The sequence below is a fragment of the Physeter macrocephalus genome, chromosome 14, assembly GCF_002837175.3.
Source record: "Physeter macrocephalus isolate SW-GA chromosome 14, ASM283717v5, whole genome shotgun sequence".
Classification (NCBI taxonomy): domain Eukaryota; kingdom Metazoa; phylum Chordata; class Mammalia; order Artiodactyla; family Physeteridae; genus Physeter; species Physeter macrocephalus.
This window is the reverse complement of record NC_041227.1, coordinates 11,353,266-11,372,363: the sequence shown is the minus strand read 5'-3', so window position 1 is coordinate 11,372,363 and position 19,098 is coordinate 11,353,266. Positions and strand designations below refer to the sequence as shown.

Genomic DNA, 19,098 nt, shown 5'->3' with positions numbered 1-19,098 from the left:
TAATATATTTCAGCACATTTTGACTCGACAATATTATATAAAATAGAATTCTTTATTAAAACAGCAAGGTGGAATAATCACTGCTACTCACGAAACACCGTCTTTTAAGAAACAACAAACATCCAAATCAGTGACGTTGAGCCAGACGATTCAACTCTCCAAGCTTGTTTTTCCATCTGGAGAATGGGCAGGTGGGATGTCCCCAGCTCACTGTGGGCGGGACCCACTGGTGGCAGGAGATGACCCTGGGCAGCCCTTGCACCAGGCGTCACGCACGCCCGTGGGGTGGGCAGCTTGCTCCTCTTTCTCTCCCTCCCCCCCACCCCCGTGACTGTCATGGACAGAGTCTCAGGGTGGTGCTGGTGTGGACTTAACGCCACTCAAACATGTGTTTGTTTCATTTTGTAACAGAGAAGAGACAGAGCTCAGGCTCTGAGCCTTGGTGACACCAACACAGAGGACCCCTCCCCAGCAGATTTCTTTTTCAGTCACTTTCTATTTCTGGCAGCAAGCGATACATGTTGTTACCGGCAGAGGAAAAAAAGTCCCATTTTTAAACAAATTTAAGTTAAAAAAAATGAGACTATTTAAAGGAAAATATCTGGTAAATAACAATACAACATATAGCAAAAAATAATAATCACAATGATGGTAAAGAAACACTCCATTAGGTCAACCTAAGAGTATTTCTGACATAGGTCCTGCAATTTTGTGATTCTAAAGCAAGGTATGAAGAAATACAATGACATCTGGGTACCTTCCTAAATAACCTGTAGCAAGGAGCTAACCCACTCATCTCTCCCTCTTTTCTCTATAGCTTATATTTCTTAAAAGAAGAAAGAAAAAATAATAAAGATTGAAACAAAGGTGGGTTTAAAGCATTGTCTCCCAAGCTGTACTTCAGTATCTCTGATACCAGCTGGAGCTGCCTGGTGGGAGAATCGTCTCTTCCTAATGATTGTGGCTCCAAGGAGGTGTCACCTTTAAAGGGAAAAGGCCCTTTTTGAACACAGGTGAGAATCTAGTCTCAGTGACAAAGCAGCCCTGATTTGGAAGGGGGAAATCAGAAGGGCTTTTCCCCAGCACATCAGGGTAGCAGCCACGTACAAGAGATCTTCCTGGAGCTATTTCTGCAGGCCTCCTCCCTTCCCTTCTAAGCCAGGAAGGATGAGGCAGCTGAGGGTTGCCATGGAAACCGGCTCCGTCCTCCCACAGGAGGCTGCCAGCCCTGATTTCCTGCAGAGTTAAGAAGCAGGAGGCAGTGGGGGTCACCCAGGCGTGAAGATGGGTTTCCCTGGGGATATCCCGCCTCCTGCCAATCACAGTGCCTGTCTGGGAATCCTGGGGCCGCCTGGAGGCTGAGGGCCAGGGAAGCCCCCAAGCCCCGGTGCCGCTCTGAGAAGAGACTAGCCCCTGGAACAGAGATCTCAGGTCCTCTCTTCTTGCTCCAGCTAAAGCTACAGGGACCTAGCTATGTGTGCGTATGCGTGTCTACATCTCATGAGATGCATCCACCCATGGGTGTCTCTGGCTCTATCAGCTCTCTGATGCCAAACAGAACTGCCGCTCCACCACCCCACTGAGCCCAAAGAGCACAGAGCCGGCCATCTAGCCTTTGCTACTGGGACAGTAAGTCTGTTTGCAAAATTCTATCAGCTTACAAGGTGTGTGACTCTGGGCAAGTCACTTCACCTCTCTGAGCCTATTTCCTGAACTATAAAGAGGGCATAACCATCCTCTCTTTGCAGAGATGCTGTGAAAAGTAGAAATACTATATCTACTGTTCCTATCACAGGCATTTAGAGAGTCCTCAATAAACAGGACCTAATATTAATACTTATCATCATGATAAAAGTTTCCAGGCAATTTTTCTTTTTGATCTTTTTTTTTTTTTCTAAAGCTGATGCAAAGGCAAGTTTTCATCACTGATCTGTTTGATCAAAGGGTGGTGCACCCAGGACAGGATGGACCATTGGTCTGAGAACCAATCAGCGGGTTCCCACCACCTCCTACACTATCACCTCTAAGAGTAGGAACAGGGTTCTCAAATTTGGGTGTCTTCAGGGGACAGGAGGTGCTGTGACTAGAAAAGCAGACCAAGTAGAAATCCTGGTGGACCAGAGCACACAGGCCCCGGATAAGGGAGGCAGCTGCTACTCAGCTCTGGCCAGTGGTTGCCCTTGGGAATATGGGCCCAGTGTGGACAGAGCTTCCAAGTTTTCAAGAGAAGCTGGACATTTTGAACTAACTTTCCCAAAGATGACAAGATAACACTAATGTATTTTCTTTAAAATGTAGGACAAACAAAACAGACCTGCAATCTGGACAGTGCCCACAGTTGGAGCTTCTAAGCTAGAATGTAGGAAACCAACACCTCCTCTTCTTTGGCTTGACCAGTCCCAGGAGCCCTGGCCGCTTCCTTTCACTGGGGCCATCCAGTCGGGGCTGTGTCTTGCTAACTCCCTGCGTGAGTCCCAGAGCTGGGAAAACCCAGCCCGTCTGGAGCCCATAACTCTAACACAGAGAAGCCTGGTCCTCAGAGCCCATCATCTGGAGGCTTCTCCCACTCCACACCGGGGACGCACCAGCATCGGGAAACCCTCCAGCGATTTCTCAAGGATCGGTGTGAACGGAGAGATGGGGGGAGTGTCTAGCAAGTGGGGCGCCTAGGAAAGCAGATATTGTAAGAAACTCTTTGGCTTTAGGTAGTTTAATAAAACTTTGGGGACAGTTTATTTCAACAGACGCACTGCTAGGCCCCAAATGGCCTTTTAGTGGCCAGCCTCTGCTTTGACTGGTTGGGGTCTGGACCACACCATTGTCAGGGCCTTGGACGGCAGCCCGTGGGGGTTGGGGGCAGAGCAGTGGGGTCTCCTAGCTTTGCCCCGTCTGCCCTAGCTTTAGTGGATATCATAAAGGTGAGAGAGCGGAAAGAGCCTCATTTTGGAACTTAACCTTTGCAGCCGATAATCCACAGAGCTTTTGGTGTCTTTTCTTCGCTCCCCTTCTTTCCCCTCCCCCAGATACAGCCTTCTAGGAAAAATAGTAGGGAAGGGATAATGCTTGGCATCGTTGGGTGTTCAAAGCTCTGTACCCAGGCCGAACGCAGGCACAGAACGTTGGGCCACTAGGGGCAGGCTGGGCGCGTGGAGTCCCATCTGCCCCGGAGCTCAAGGCCGGATGCGGTAACGGACAGGCACGTCATGTTCCGGCTGCATCAGCCCGAAGCCGTACCTGCTGAGGTCAAACAAGGGCATCTCCACGTCCGGGCTGATCAGCTCCAGGTCAAAACGCGCCAGCACAAGGAACACGAATCTGCAGAGAGACAGTGTTGAAGGCGTGAAGGGGGAGAGTGGGAGGCCTGTTTGGAGTCAGGCAGGAAAGCAATGGCGTCCTCCTGGGTCTCACCCCAGCTCTCACTTTGGTTAAAGTGGGAAAGGAGGGCGAGAGAGCAGAGCACAGGCGTTTCTTGCTCACCAGTCCAGGAGCTCCCGAGTCCTGGCTGACGGCCCGTGCGCCTGTGCGTCAATTCCACACCAAAGCATTTCCGAGCCAGTGCCTGACTCTCCAGCTTTCTCTACTGCCTGGCAGCTGTGTGGGTTCCATGCCGAGATGACGGTGTGGGAAGATGGGAAGATCCTGGGCCCTGAGTCCCTGCACGGAGGGGAAAAGCCCCCGCAAACCCACAGCCGACGTCGCGAGTCGGAACTAAACCTTTGTTGCACGAGCCACTGAGACGGGGAGGTCGTTTGACACAGCAGAGCACAGCCTAGCTTCTGATTAGAACGGACAGTGACCCTTCCTGATTCTTCCTGCCAGACTCATCCCAGACTGCCACCAAACTCCTGGAACTGTCTGCCTTGTCAGGGCTGCTGCTGAGCCATAGCTGCCTTCGTGAGATCAGAAGCAGGCACCCCTCCCTCCAGATATCTTACTGCTGTCTGGGGAAAACTGTTAGAACATACCAACTTTGCAAGAGCAGGCAGGCACTCTTTACTGCCATCTTCTGGAAAGCTGTCCCAATAAGTACACAAACCACGTGATGATGTAATCAGTGGGCCCCTAAATGTGGTGGCAGCCCCACCTGATGTGAACTGGTTCCACCTGCCTTATCTTACCACCACCTGTGTTAATAAAGGTCAGGCTGGATCCTCTACTACTCTGGACCCTACCACTGGCTCCCACCGTGACCCAGGTGCCCAATGCCGGACAGAATGCATGGCAGGGATTCTTTAATCTTATTGAACGAGTGAAAAAGAGGGAAGATGAGGACAGAGCAATGTCAACATTCTGGGCAGGAGAGCTGGGTGCACACCTGGGCTCTGCCTTTTGTTTTTTGGCCATGGGATCTTAGTTCCCCTACCAGGGATGGAACCCATGCCCCCTGAAGTGGAAGCACAGAGTCTTAACCACTGGACCACCAGGAGAGTCCCTGGGCTCTGCCTCTTAAGGGCATGTGATTCTTCCCATTCGGGGCCTCGGTTTCCCCATCTGGTCAAAGAAGGTCAGCAAGGTGGGATGTATCCATTCCAGCTCTGAAGCTGCAGGATGGTAGAGGGTGAGTTTATATGGGTGGGGTGGGGCGGGTGGAAGGTATCTGTACCCACACCTGGATGTGGATCCTGGCACCTCCACTCACCAGGTGCCTGACCGTGAGGAATGATTTGACCTCTGGATCAGTGATAGACTGACCACCTGGCAGGTATCATGACAATTAAGTGAGATAAAAATAATAAAAGAATTAGCTCAAATTATTGAACACTACGTTCCAGACACTGTGCTAAGCATTTCATATCCATTATCTCTTTTTATCTGTCCAAAAACTTTATGGAGTGGCAACTTCAGTCGGTTCTGCTGCAACACTTGTTTTGAACATGTGAATTTGTTCCAGTGGGATTGATCTATCAGGGCACGAATGAAGCGTAACACAAATTTCACATTTGCTTGTGGTCATTTCATCTGCAAGAAACACTGGGAGAATGAAAAACTGCACCCGGCTGAACCAAGCTGAGCAGGAATTCACAAAACGCACACGCACACACACACCAGTGGGGGGTGACCCACACCATTCCCATCAGGTGTCCGACCTCAGATAACCCTCCTCCCAGGCTGCATCGTAACTCACAGCTCCATCCAATGCCCACTTGCATGGCAAACGTCAGGTCATTTTCAAAGTAAAGCACATTTATTGTAGCACTTAGGTATTTCTGTTAATTCCATTTAACATGTGTAAACCTATACTACTGTATTTTCCTAGGTGCATATCTTTTGGTGTGTGTGTCACTGATGAAGTTTTTGAGGGTTGGGCCCCAGCCCTATTTCCCCCACAATCCTGTGGTTTTTACTTTGTGATTTCCCATGGTGCAGGGATTTTTAGGAATGCACATGCAGCGTTAGAGCAGAACCAACTGTATTATTATCTCCATTTTACTGTTGAGAAAGCTGAGGCCAAAAGCTTAATGTAATGTGCCCATTCACTAGCATAATGCCTGAACATTAATAATAGTAAAATTAGTAATCACAATAATAACTTTTATTAAATACCTACAATGAGCCAGGCAGTGGCTAAAGTACCTAGAAAGGTCCAATTCATTTGTCCCGACACCCCTGGGATGTAGTATGATCAGTACTCCTATTTTACAGTTGAGGAAACAGAGGCACAGAAGGTTACCCAGCTAGACAGAAGGACAGGCGGATGTCATAACCCCTGGTCCAATCTGTCTGTGATCCGAGGGCCAAGGCTCTTGGGGCCCAGGGAAGAGAATTTATGAGGCGCTCGGCTCCCCGTGCCCGGTACTCACTGTTTGATGCTGCTGATGGCGTAACCCCTCCCCAGGCACTGGTTGTGCCCTGCTCCCCACGGCATGCTGTAATTCTTCAGTCGCTTCCCATCCTTGTAAAAGTCTTTCTTCTCTGATCCATCAGGGTTCAGGAAACGGTTGTATTTAAATACCTGAAATAGGAAGAAGGTCCCTTTCTGATGCCATCCCCCAAAATAGGCATGCACAAAGAAAAATGTATGAGGATGTTCATCACAGTCTTGTTTATAAGAGAGAAAAACTGGAAATAATGTAAAGCTCAATTGATAGGGGACTGGTTAAAAATTATGGCAGCTATTTATAATGTTGAGCTTGGTCTGTGTGTGCTGACATGGAAAGAACTTTTAAGACTGGTTGTTGAGGGCTTCCCTAGTGGCGCAGTGGTTAAGAATCTGCCTGCCAATGCAGGGGACACGGGTTCGAGTCCTGCTCCAGGAAGATCCCACATGCCATGGAGCAACCAAGCCCGTGCGCCACAGCTACTGAGCCTGCGCTCTAGAGCCCGCGAGCCACAACTACTGAAGGCCTCACGCCTAGAGCCCGTGCTCTGCAACAAGAAAAGCCACGACAATGAGAAACCCACGCACCGCAACGAAGACGCAATACAGCCAAAAATAAAAACAAATAAATTAATTTTAAAAAAATAAAAGGACTGGTTGTTGAGTGAAAAAAGAAAGTGTTGGAATAGTATGTATTGTGTGATCCTATACCACACACCTGCCTATTCATATGTGTGGGAGTATGTTGTGTGTATGTGTGTAAAGGCATAAATATTATCTAAAGGACACACTCGCAAGCACTGTTAGAGAACCCTGTGGAACTGGAGAGGAAGGGGAATGAAGATAAATTTTTACTTTTAAATATATATGTCTATATTTCTATCTTACAAGTATATATTACTTTTGCAATTTAAAATAAAAGAAATTAAAATTATTTTTAAAAAAGAGAATGCCAATTTCCTTTGGTTACATTGTAGAGTGGTAATGTGAAGATTGTATCTGAGCATAGGGCTTTGTTGTACAGAGTAGGTGCTAAATGAAGGATGGGTGGAAGGATAGGTGAATGGACCAGTGGATAGACAGGTGGAAGAGTTGATGGATGGATGGATGGATGCACACACGCATGGATGGATGGATGGATGGATGGATGCATGGATGGATGGATGGATGGATGGTTGGATGGATGCATGGATGCACAGCACAGAACCTGGCACACAGTAAACATCCAAATCTGTTAGAAATTGTAAAAGTTTGCCCCATCTCAAATTCCAGGGAGAGGTAAAAGTGCTGCGAAGCTGACAGTATAACATTCTGAAAACAGGAAAAATTGCTCAGCTGTCCCCTGGAAAGCACTTAGTGTGTGCCAGGTGCTATGAAGATCTTTCTTACATGATCACATTTAATCTTCCTGACAACCCTGTGAAGCAGGTGCTATTTTGAGGTCCATTTCACAGGTGAGGAAACAGAGATACAGAGAGATGAAGTGATCTGGGTAAGGTTCCACAGCAAACAAAGAGCAGAATTGGCTGCCACTCAGATAGGACAGATCCTGAAGCCACTCATCTTCCCCCACAGTCCCTGGTACGCCTTTTACCTCTGGGTCTGTGTAGATCTCCGGGTCCTTCTGGGGACTCAGGAAGGGGAAGAGGAGGAGGCGGTCGCCACATCGCAGGGTGAATTCCCGCCCATCTGCCATGGGCAAGGCCATGTCCACCACGACCTCGCGGGTGATGAAGGGTGCAGCGGTGAGCCTGAGGCTCTCACTCAGCACGCTGTCTGCACAGGGCAGGTACAAGGGAGGGGGGGTCAGCACCTTCCTCTTCCCCACTCGAATGCCACCCCCCGCAGCGCTCATTTTACAGAGGCAGGTGGGAAGGCTCAGAGAGGGTGCGTGACTTGCCCACCATCACAAAGCAAGACCAAAAATGGCAAAGTGATGAGATGTGATTGCTGCAGTCTGCAGAGACTTTGGACATGAAGGTTTGGGTCTGATCCTAAAAGAAGCTGTGAGGGAAGGTATCTTCCAGGGAGATACCAGAGGAGGCTAGGGAAAGAGCAGAGCCATCCATATTGGTTGTGTCTGCCTGCCCAGCATACGTTCTCCTTCTGGAAACAGTTCCCCGCTTTCTTCTGGGGACCATCCCCTCCCCCACTCTCAGGGGTTGGGCTGTTGATTTCACTCCCAACACCTGGGATTGGGCTGTGATTGGCTAATCAGAGCATCCATGATTGGCTCCAAATGGGCACACGACCCAAAGAGAGCCAAAGAGACACACTCCTGGGGCTCTGGGTAGGAATGTTGCAGAGAAGCACACCCTCCCAGAGCCGGGAACACGTCAGCCTGGAGCCACTGGCAGCCATCCTGCCAGCCTGAGACTGGAGTCAACCCAGTGGAAAATGAGGCTGAGGATGGAGAGAGACAAAGACCTGATGGCATGGTTAAAGCACCTGGATCTACCTATGCCTGAAGCCAGTCCCTCTAGACTTTTTAGTTACCTGCCCCGAATGAAGTCCCTTTTCTGCTTCAGCCCATTTAAGTTAGGTTTTTTGCCACTTGCAACAAAAAATCTCCCACTGAGACCATGAAACATGGGTAGTGGAGACCAGGGCATGGAGATGCCAGGTCTATGAAGATAGGAGGCCCAGGGGGACCCTAGGTCAGAGGATACTGATGGACCCCGGATGCTGGGAACCCATGATGGGGAGGGGGGGGCTTGGGGGCCCATGATGCCCTGGTCTTTGGGGCTGTCTTGGAGGGTCTGACTGTCTCACCAAGCACAGGCATGCTGTCCAAAACCTTCTGTGGGAGGGTGGTCATCTGCGAAATGGGCTGCTCTACTTGCAAGAGAATAGGCTCAAGCTCTCCACGGACAGCAGCCAGGGCCCCGGGATTCTTGAGGAGGAAGAGCAGGAGCCAGAAGGCAGCAGGACCCATGTTCCCCTGAAATGAGAAGGAGTCCCCGTTACACCATCAAGAGGGCAAAGCTAGGGTGAGAGCTGACCAGTCTGTGCCATGGACACAGCCTGGGCCAAGGCACTGGGGTCGGGAGGCCTGGGTTCCCACTCCTGATGACCCATGTCTATCTTCAGCCTCAGGACATGGCCCAAATATGCTTTGTGGCTTTGACCTGGCCCAGTGCCTGCTTCAAGGCCACTCTTGACATCCCTGACCTTGAGCAAAATCATTGATCTGAGGTCACACAGGAAACCTCCATAGCTAATCAGCGAAAATGTCAGTGAAAAGAACAAAGTATATCAGTTAAGATTACGGTTAACATCTGAGGATGGATGCATCCTTAGCCCCAATTCCCCAACCTTCCCTGCATGCATGCTTCTTACCATGGGACTCTGCACTTCCTCACATTAAAGGGGCAGAGTGTATTTCCTCAGCCCCTTGGATTTGGGCTCAGCCATGTGACCTGCTTAGGCCAATAGAACGAGGCAGAATTGACAGAACAGCAGTGCTAAGTCTAGGCCTTAAGAGACCTTGTAGGTTTCTACTTGCCCGGCTAGCTGGCTGGTCCCAAGAGGAAGATGAGAAGCACACCGAGCAGAGCTGAGCTGTCCAGCCGAGCCTGGTCTAGACCAGCTGACTCCCAGCAGACCCACAGACAGGTGAGTTAAATAAACGCTCATCAGGGTATGCCGCTGAGTTTTTGTGGTTGGTTGGTATGCAACAATAAGAAACTGGTACAAAATCTGAATGTTTGCTTTCAAATATTTGAGTATTGTGTGCATATATAGCAAAGCAGCAATAATCAGTGATGACTGTGAAAGCTCTTAGTTTCTTGAACAAAAATTATGTAAAACTTCCCAATAGTTAAATAATTAGGAAAATGGATAAAATTTCTTGCTCCAAGACTTCAGCCTTGGCTCAATATTTTAATACTCCGGTATTCAGCATGTGGCTAAGATATGATGGGGTATCCTTAAATGAACTCTAGATATGGTTGAAATACCAATTAACCTCGATTTGGAGGAAGATTTTTGTCTACCATAAATGACTATCCTATCCAATCTTTTTTTTTTTTTTTTTTTTTTTTTTGGTATGCGGGCCTCTCACTGTTGTGGCCTCTCCCGTTGCGGAGCACAGGCTCCGGACGCGCAGGCTCATCGGCCATGGCTCACGGGCCCAGCCGCTCCGCAGCATGTGGGATCTTCCCGGACCTGGGTACGAACCCGTGTGCCCTGCATCGGCAGGCGGACTCTCAACCACTGAGCCACCAGGGAAGCCCCCTATCCAATCTTAATAATGGAATATTAAGGAGTCATCAAATATCATGTTTACCCAGAAATTCTATTACAGACACTATTGCACATGGATGAAAGGACATTTGCACAAGGATATTTCTTACGGTGTTGATGTAACAGGAAAAGATTGGAAGCAACCTCAACAGGAGATCCGTGTGATAAATGATGATCCAGCCATAGGATGATGACACCGCAAGTTGCTAAAAAGGAGCTGACTTTGTGCGTGCTGATATGGGACAGTAGCCAAGATGCACTGAAGCAAGATGCGGGACGGGGCCTCATTGTGCTACCATTTGTGTGTACGTTTAAAGAGGGATATATATGAAGAAGCACAGACCATCTCTAGAAGGAGATTCAAGAACCTGGCAACTGAGGTTTCCTCTGGGACAGAAGCTGGGAGTGAGGAGAGGCAGAAAATAAATGCACAAAGCATCAATGATGGTGAAACAGATTTTCTTTCTCTTTAGCTACCATGAATTTAGAGGAGCCAGGTGCCCTCATTCAATCTTCCTATCACGCAGGCACCGTTATCACACCTTCTTACTGAAAAGGAAAACTAAGCACGTCCTAGTCCCTCCCCACTGCCCAGCATGTTGTGGGGGGCTCAATGGTATTTGTCAAATAAGCATCTATATTCCTGTGGGCTGGGGACCTCCAAAGCAGCCTTGGAGGTGGGCTGGCACAGCCCAGGACCAGGACCAGGACCAGGACCAGGACCAGGACCAGGCAGAGTTGGGTTCAAATCCCAGCTGCCCACTTCCTGTGACTCTGGACAAGCCACTCCCCTCTCTGGGTTTCAGAACCTCCCTCTTGGTAAAATGGGAATAAATACGTGCCCACTCCTGGGGTGGCCACAAGGAATATGAGTGACCCCCACAGGCTGAGCACACGGTAGGTATTCAGAAGTGGTTTCCCTCTCTCACCAGCCCCTCCCTCGGGCTCGAGAACCGATGGAGGCCTTGGACTCTCTCTGAGATTTCCTCCAGAGCCTCAGGTCCGGCTGAAACAAGCAAGGTCACTTGCTGTCCATCACTTAAACAGCCAGGGGAATGCGGGCGATAAATAATCCAGCTTTGGGTTAACTCAGTGCCAAGGCCATTTTACCTGCCCAGATGGTCAAATGGGGGCCACCGCTCATTAATTACAAAGCAGGAGTGGGAAACGAGGCTGCTCGGGTAACTCTGCTTTCAGGAAGAAGCTGTGGCAAGTTAGGGAGGTGACGAAGACTGCCTTCTGCCCAGCTGCACCGATGTGTGAGCGTGCATGTGTGTATGATCACACAACCATGAGATCTTTAGTCCACTACCCTGGAAGCTGAGTGTTCTCCCGCAGGACCTTGCCTCAGTTTACCCAAGAGGACACTTCTGGTCTAATCTTCCTCCCTCCCACTGCAGCCAAAGTCCACCACCCAGCAGCGCCTGTGCTCTGTTCTACCTTTTCTGTGAACGACGGTACCTGACCTCCAGGGGGCGCTCACAGTGAGCCAGACCCGGTGCTCAGCGGCTCACGTGCGCCACCTTGTGGCCTCCTCTCTGCACTGTCAGTCAACTGGAGTGGGGACACCTGCAGCCCTGCCTGCCCCGCACCACTCCCCTGCCTTTGGGTAACAGCAGCCCATTTTCCTTCGGAGAACTACCTCTACCTGATGTGAAGTCCAGTGGATTGTCTGGGATGAAACTACCCCCTCCGGACCTCAGGTGTGACCATGTGACCCCAGCCTGGGCCACTCAGTCAGTGACGGACTCAGAGGGGACAGGTGACCTGGGCTGGGCCAGTGGGTATCAGACTTGGGGTTTGCGCTGGAATTCACGGGAGAAAGAATCCCTCCTCCATGGGGACTGCCAAGTTGCCAAGAGCTGCTGGTGGCCTTTGCTGCCACCACTTGGGAAAGCCCATCTGAGGCGTGAGAGAACAGAGGTGAGGGGTGGGAGATCACAGATTACATTTATTTTCATTTTTTTGTGATTAAAATTTTTTTCTAAGGGAATAAAAGAATACTCTAAGTGCAAAGTAGATCCTAGATTGGATCCTGGAAAAGAAAAGGGACAGTAGTGGAAAGGGAAGTCTGGATAAAGTATGGACTTTCAATTAATAGTAACGTACCAACGCTGATTTCTTAGTTTCCCCACATGCACGGTGGTTCTGTAAGAGGTTAACACTGGGGGGAGCTGGGTGAAGGGTATTTGGGAACTCTCTGTACTATCTTTGCAACTCTTCTATAACCTAAAATTATCTCAAAATGAAACTACTGAAGGGGAAAAACCGAATTCTGTGCACAGCTATTATTCTTATTACCTCCCCCTTTTGGATGGTGAAACTGCAGCCCAGAAAAGTGAAGTGATCTATTCAAGGTCACACAACTAGTCAGTGGCAGAGCTGGGATTCCACCCGAGTCTGTCTCACTCGAAACACTGCTTTTGCTTTTCATCCTCACATTGCAGTGCCTCCACGATCACGACTGCGATCATCATCTCCACTGAGCAGCCGAGCATCTGTAAACCCCGTGCCCGTGCAGCTCCCACAGTACGCCTCCCCCCACTCAGGACCACCCAGGAGTTCCTGCAGCCATGGCTGCTGAGGCCAAGGCGGATGTGGAGAAGGAAGAGAAGAATGAAACTTGACTGATGGGGCCGCGACAGTTAGCGGTGTCAGTCCCAGCACTACCGTGGTCAGCAGAGCCGCCCATTGCCTGACAGCTCAGAGCTGGGAGAGCAGCCCGGACCATGATGGGCCTGCAGGGGGAGGCCTTTGGGAGCTCTCCACCCACTCAGCCCACCCCAACCCAACCCACGTCCCCTAAGAGCCAGCCTCTTCCCCTGCCCAGGCCTTGGATCTCAGCCCACCAGGCCCTCCTCTAGCCCTTGGATGCTGGAGCCCCCCCGACCCCTCCATCAGCCTAGACCCCAGGTCTGGGGTTCTGGACTCATGGAGCCTTTCGAGGATCCTTTGAGATGATGTTTGTAAAGTGCTCAGTCGGGTGACTGGCACAGGGTAAGCGCTCAATAATATCTTTTGAAATGATGATTCCTCACTCGGATCTGACAACAGCAATCCCAGCTACCATTTCTCAACCCCTTGGAACACTTTCCGCAGCCGGCCTCTGGGTGGCGCTCCCTCCCAGTCCCCTCCCTGGTGGCTCCTCGGTCTACCTTGCTGGCTCTCCTCATCTTTCCGACCCCCACACTGGAGAGGCCCAGGCCTTGGCCTGCTTCTCCATCCACCCTTGAACAACTATCTGCACTGTCAACCCCCCATCATGTCCAGCCTGGACCTTAACCCTGGACTCCAGACTCTTCTTTTCTCCAGGCACTCCTAGCTGCCCGCTCTCCACCTAGAACTCAACATGCCCCAAACAAACCCCCGACTTTCTCCCCCAAAAGTCACTCCTTCCACCATCTTCCTCAACTTCAGCCTTCCTGTGGCTCACACCCAAGCCTGGAGTCATCCTGGTTGACATCTTCTCCTAATGTCCCATCCAAGAGCAAAGCCTGTTGACTCTACCTGGAAATATGTCCAGAAGCCAATCACACTCCCTTCTGCCCTCTGGTCCAGCACCATCCTCTCTTGCCTGGATACTGCTGTGGCCTCCTCCCTGGTCTCCTTGCCTCTACTCCCCCCACTACAGTCTATTCTCAGCAATGTAGCCAGAATGACCCCTCTAAAGCAGAAGGCAGGCCATGTCACTCCTCTGCTCAGAGCCTTTAAAGGGTTTCCAGTTCAGAAGAAAAGCCAAAAGTGCTCCCCATGGCCTACAGGGTCCTGCATGGTCTGGCACCTGCTACCTCCCTGCCGCATCACCCTCATCCCCACCTCAGGGCCTTTGCACTTGCTGCCCACCCCTCCCCCATCCTACACAGCTACATGGCTGACTCTCTCACTTGCTTTGAGGTTCTGCTCAGATGTCACCCTCTTGGTGAGGCCTTCCTTGACCACTCAAAAAAGCAGCCCCTCCTCGCTCCTGCCACCATTCCCTTTCCCTGCTTTATCCATTCTCCATAGAACTTATTATCTGTAATACATTTTACATACTTACGTGTTTAGTAACTGTCTTCTCCCACCAGAATGTCAGCTCCTTAAGGGCAGGGGTCTTTGTTCTGCTCACTGCTCTCTTCCCAGCTTCTAGAATGGTGCCTGGCACACAGTGGGCCCTCACTAAGTATTTCCTGAATATGTTTATTGAGCCCTAGTTACCTGCCAAGCACAGTTACAGGATTTTACATGGATTGCTTCCTTTCATCCTCCCCACAACACCTTGAGGAAGGTCCTGCCGTCTCTATTTTACGGAGGAGTAAAGTGAGGCACTAAGAAGGGACTGACTTGCCAAGAAGTGGTAAAGTCAGGATCCAAGTTCAGGCAGGTTGTTCACAGAGCCTGTGCCCCAAACCACTGGGCGACCCAGCCTCTTGGCCCTACTCTCAAAAGACTCGAGATCTTGAAGGGTCTTCCACCTGCCTGAATTCTGAACGCTGCCAACAACTCAATCTCAGAGGACACCCTGACCCCAACTCTGGCCCAGTTCTCCTGGCCCCGCCGGCCTTGCTGCCACTCAAGCCCCCAGGCCAGCATCCAGTTCTGCTGACAGAGGTCATTTCCATAGGGGATTCTGGGGACTGTTTGGAGTCCCAAGTCACTTGCCCATAAATATGTTATTAGACACTAATGGGGCCCCAACTGCTGATTAAACCCAGCCCCCAACCCTTCCCAGCCTCTGCCTGAAAGGACAGTTAATGGCTCTGGGAAAAAACTAAAAATAAGTCGTAAGTCAATGGGAGAGGAATTACCCAGAAATGTCAGCCTGTGTAACTGTCACTGCCGAGGTGGGGCCCAAAGAAGGAGGGGGCTCAGGGTTGGGGTGAGGGCAGCAGCCAGGCCTGGAGATGCAGCATCCTCAGCCCTGCTTTCTCTCACTCCAATATCTAGTCCTTTACCAGGTTCACTGGCCCTGTCTTCCCTTGGTTTCCAGAATCTATCCACTTCTTCCTCATCTCCATGGCCACCACCTGGTCCTGCCACCACTGTCTCCTCACTGGTGTCCCTGCCTCTCAGATCCTGTCCCTCCCCTGCTCAGAACCCTGCCAGGGCTCCCACCTCACCCACAACAAAATCCCAAGTCCTTAGTTACTAGGACTCACAGGGCCCTCCATGATCTCTGCCCTCATTCCCACCACCCCTCCTCACTCTGCTTCGGCCACGCTCAACCCCTTGCTGTTGCCCAAACACTTGGCATGATCCAACCCCAGGGCCTTTGCACATGCTGCTTCCCCTTCCTGGAATACTCTATCCCCACATCTTCCCCCAAGTCCCCAAATCTAGATCTTTCTTATCATCCAGGGTTCAGCTCAGGTATACCCACAGCCATACTCACAGTGGCACACTCTCACACACGTACACCTACATGCACACAGATGTGAGCGCCCATGCAGGCACATGCAAATGTGCTCGCAGGCAGGTGCCTAAGTGTGCCTGATGACACACACGCACATGAGTGCACACACGACACACAGCACTCATATGCACAACCTCACCTCCACACCTGCACACACCCACCTGTGTGGCCCAGAGCTGCAGCACCAGAGCCCGCGCCTGCATCTCCTCCGACACGCCCATCTCCTCCAGGTGCAGCAGGTAACTCTCCAGCCATTTGCTCCGGTGGGCCCGAGTGGCCAGCCTGGCTGGGGACAACAGCTTCCACAGGTGACCTTTGACCCTGCACACCTGGTCCTTATCCCCTGCAGGGATGGAGCACAGAGGATGAGGGTTACAGATCCACCTCCAGCCCAGGGTCACCCAGCCCTGACCTCCCATTAGGCCAAGGGTCTTCCAGGTGTCACCCCAGGGGATGGGGAGTTCCTGTGGGAAAGAGGCGACAGGGACCCAGCCCTTAAATGCTGGCCTGGCCCAGAGGAGGTACTCAATCAACATTTCCTAAATGAATGGGCTTCTCAGCACAGCAGGGGGAGGAGCAGGAAACGGGGAGCCACATTCTCCCTTCCTGGGGTCTGATCCCAGAGGAACACCAGCCCACGTGGGCGGCGAGACCCTGAGAGCACACTCAGCACAGCGTCACTCAGGGGTAACAACCAAACTGACCACCAAGAGGGGACAGGTTGGTCTGGGGTCTCAAATTCAACTACCTGTAGGAAAGGCAGGTAAAGTGAATGAGGGAGGAGGGACAGGAAGGGGCCCAACGGGAGGGTCGGGTGGCTCCACTCAGCTCCACCGACCAGCCCAGCACAGCCAGGGAGCCTGGGTTTCTAGAAGAAACTGAAATCCAGATGTTCAGGGGGAATCTTCTCATGTGTTTTAGAGTTAGCATCTCAGTAAGAAAATTTTAACCACCGCACAGGCCACAAAAGCATCTCAAGTTAAACTGGCTCACGGATCACCAGTTCGAAAACACCATTAAATAAACAATGGTGTGTTTACGTTCTGGAAAACCGTGAAGCAGTGATAACCAATGAGGAAGTTCTTTATGTCCAGCCCTCACCAGGCCCACACAGGCAGACCATTGAAGTAATAAAGTCAGATGCTTATTTATTTATTGTATTAATGCTACAAGATGATGCTGTATTGACATATATATATGTGCAAATATAAGATTTGGTTGTTCCAAAATCACTCCTTGGAAAAGGGGGAGTCGCTTGGATTGTTACCAAATTCCAAAGTACTGGAAACTCTCTCATTGACTTTTTTGAGCCACAAAGCAGTGTTTCAAGAAGGTCCATCCGCCCAGTGGCTCTAAACCAGGCTGCACGTTACAGGATGCAAAACATAGGCAAAACTTATTTAAGTACATTAGTTACGTTTTCAAATAATATGCTCCATATGCTTTTCTTCAACCTCTAGACACTTTTTCAGGTGACATACTTCTCAATTTAAAGCAATGAGGCCAATTGTTCATCTGAAATACATGATTTTCCTCTTTCCCAAATTTTCAGGTACTGGAGCATCACCAGGCAGGTTTAAATCTCTGGCTGCTCAGGTCCCCACCCAACCCCCACCAATCTCATCAGAATCTCTGGGGCTGTGGCCCAGGCACACGGAGATTTTAAACAGGTGGGTGCAGGGTGCAGGGTGCAGGAGGTGCTGAAGCCACCTCAGTTGATGCTGGTTGTAGATGCTTACTTACAGGACCGATCTGATGAGATTGCTCACAAAAGGAGGTAAAGGTCTTCCCTGGTGGCGCAGTGGTTAAAAATCCGCCTGCCAATGCAGGGGACACAGGTTCGAGCCCTGGTCTGGGAAGATCCCACATGCCGCGAAGCAACCAAGCCTGTGCACCACAACTACTGAGCCTGCGCTCTAGAGCCCGTGAGCCACAACTGCTAAGTCCACATGCCACAACTAATGAAGCCTGCATGCCTTGAGCCTGTGCTCCGCAACAAGGGAAGCCACCACTATGAGAAGCCTGTGCACCGCAACGAAGAGTAGCCCCTGCTCGCCGCAACTAGAGAAAGCCCACGCGCAGCAACGAAGACCCAATGCAGCCAAAAACAAACAAATAATTAAATTTTTTTGAAAAGAGAGAAAAGAAACAAAATAAAATTAAATTAAAATTTTTTTACAAGGAGGGGAAATTTAACACAGATTTAGAAATGACTGGCATTTTTTAAGGTCTGACAGCACAAGTGCAGGTCTTGAATGTCACTGTAAATACGGCTTTTAAGGATGACTTTCAAAAGCAATGCAGTATGCAAAGACAACCGACAGAATGGGAGAAAATATCTGCACATCATACAGATACTTGTATACACCCATGTTCATAGCAGCATTATTCACAATAGTCAAAAGGTCGAAATAACCCGTGTCCATTAACAGATGAATAGGTAGACAAGAGGTGGCATATCCATACAATGGAATATTATCCAGCCTTAAAAAGAAGGACATTCTGACACACGCTACAGCATGGATGAATCCTGAGAACGTTATACTAAGTGAAATAAGGCAGACACAAAAAGAGAAATATTGCATGATTCCACTTATACGAGGTACCCAGAATAGGCAAATTCATACAGACAGAGAGTAGAATACAGGTTAATAGGGGTGGAGGGAGGGAGAGATGGGGAGTTATTATTTAATGGATACAGATCTTCTGGTATTTTGAAAAACTTCTGGAAATACATAATGGTATGGCTACACAACACTGTAAAGGTTATTTATTGCCACTGAATTTTATACTTAAAATGGTTTAAATGGTAAATTTTATGTTATATATATATTTTACCACCACTAAGAAAACAGGAAGATATGTGAATGTCATTTGGCAAATGAGCCAAAGATGGTGGTGTATAATAAAAAATTGGATTGGCAAAGAAACAAGTAAAAAAAATATATAGCAGCAATTTGATCAAATCTGCTTAACATTTGGAGAGCTCTTAGAACAGTGCAGGATACATGAAATCTTACACAAGAGTTAGCTATTGCTAATCTACATTGTTAGAAAAAGGCAAAGTGTCCACATCAGTGTGTTTACTATGCATTTGTGGGCAAAAGAGAAAAACAAGAATATAGCACGTTTGCTTGTATTTGCGTAAAGGAACTCTGGAAGGATCCACGAGAAACTAATAAAAGCAGCCAATTGTGGAGAGTGGGAATTGGGTGGAAGGAGGGATAACAAGAAGGGAGAGGAGACTCTTCACTTACTATTTTATATTTTCAATGTTTGAACCACGTGAAACATATTCAAAATCTGGCACCACCCCCATCCCTGTAAAACATTGCCAGCGAAAGATCACAGATTCATAGACTTACAGATTCAAAAAGTTCATTCTGTATTTCAAACAGATGATCGGGAGTGAAGAAGAGGGGTTCTGAAAAACTGAGTTTGGTGACTCCACCTGGGACCCCGCTGATGGGGAAGACGCAGGTGTCAAAGGTGGAGTCTGAATAGGCCAATTACTGAAACGTGAGCGTGGGAAGAAAGCAACATTTCTAAACGGTTCGTTTATACAACATGTGAGCTTAACGAGGGATGTTCAAGAAAATCAATAAGGAGACTTTATTTCATTTCCAGTCCTGATTATTTCCAT

General features: G+C 49.5%; 1 protein-coding gene across 1 annotated transcript in view; it reads right to left on the bottom strand.

The window, feature by feature from the left end:
- PTGIS (prostaglandin I2 synthase) overlaps window positions 1-19,098 on the bottom strand; it is a 37,273-nt gene continuing 18,175 nt past the window's right edge. The window contains 5 exon segments of the mRNA XM_007100298.4: window positions 1-3,315; window positions 5,802-5,953; window positions 7,413-7,594; window positions 8,591-8,759; window positions 15,617-15,798. Coding sequence (XP_007100360.2) covers window positions 3,171-3,315; window positions 5,802-5,953; window positions 7,413-7,594; window positions 8,591-8,759; window positions 15,617-15,798 — 830 coding nt within the window. The 3' untranslated portion in view covers window positions 1-3,170.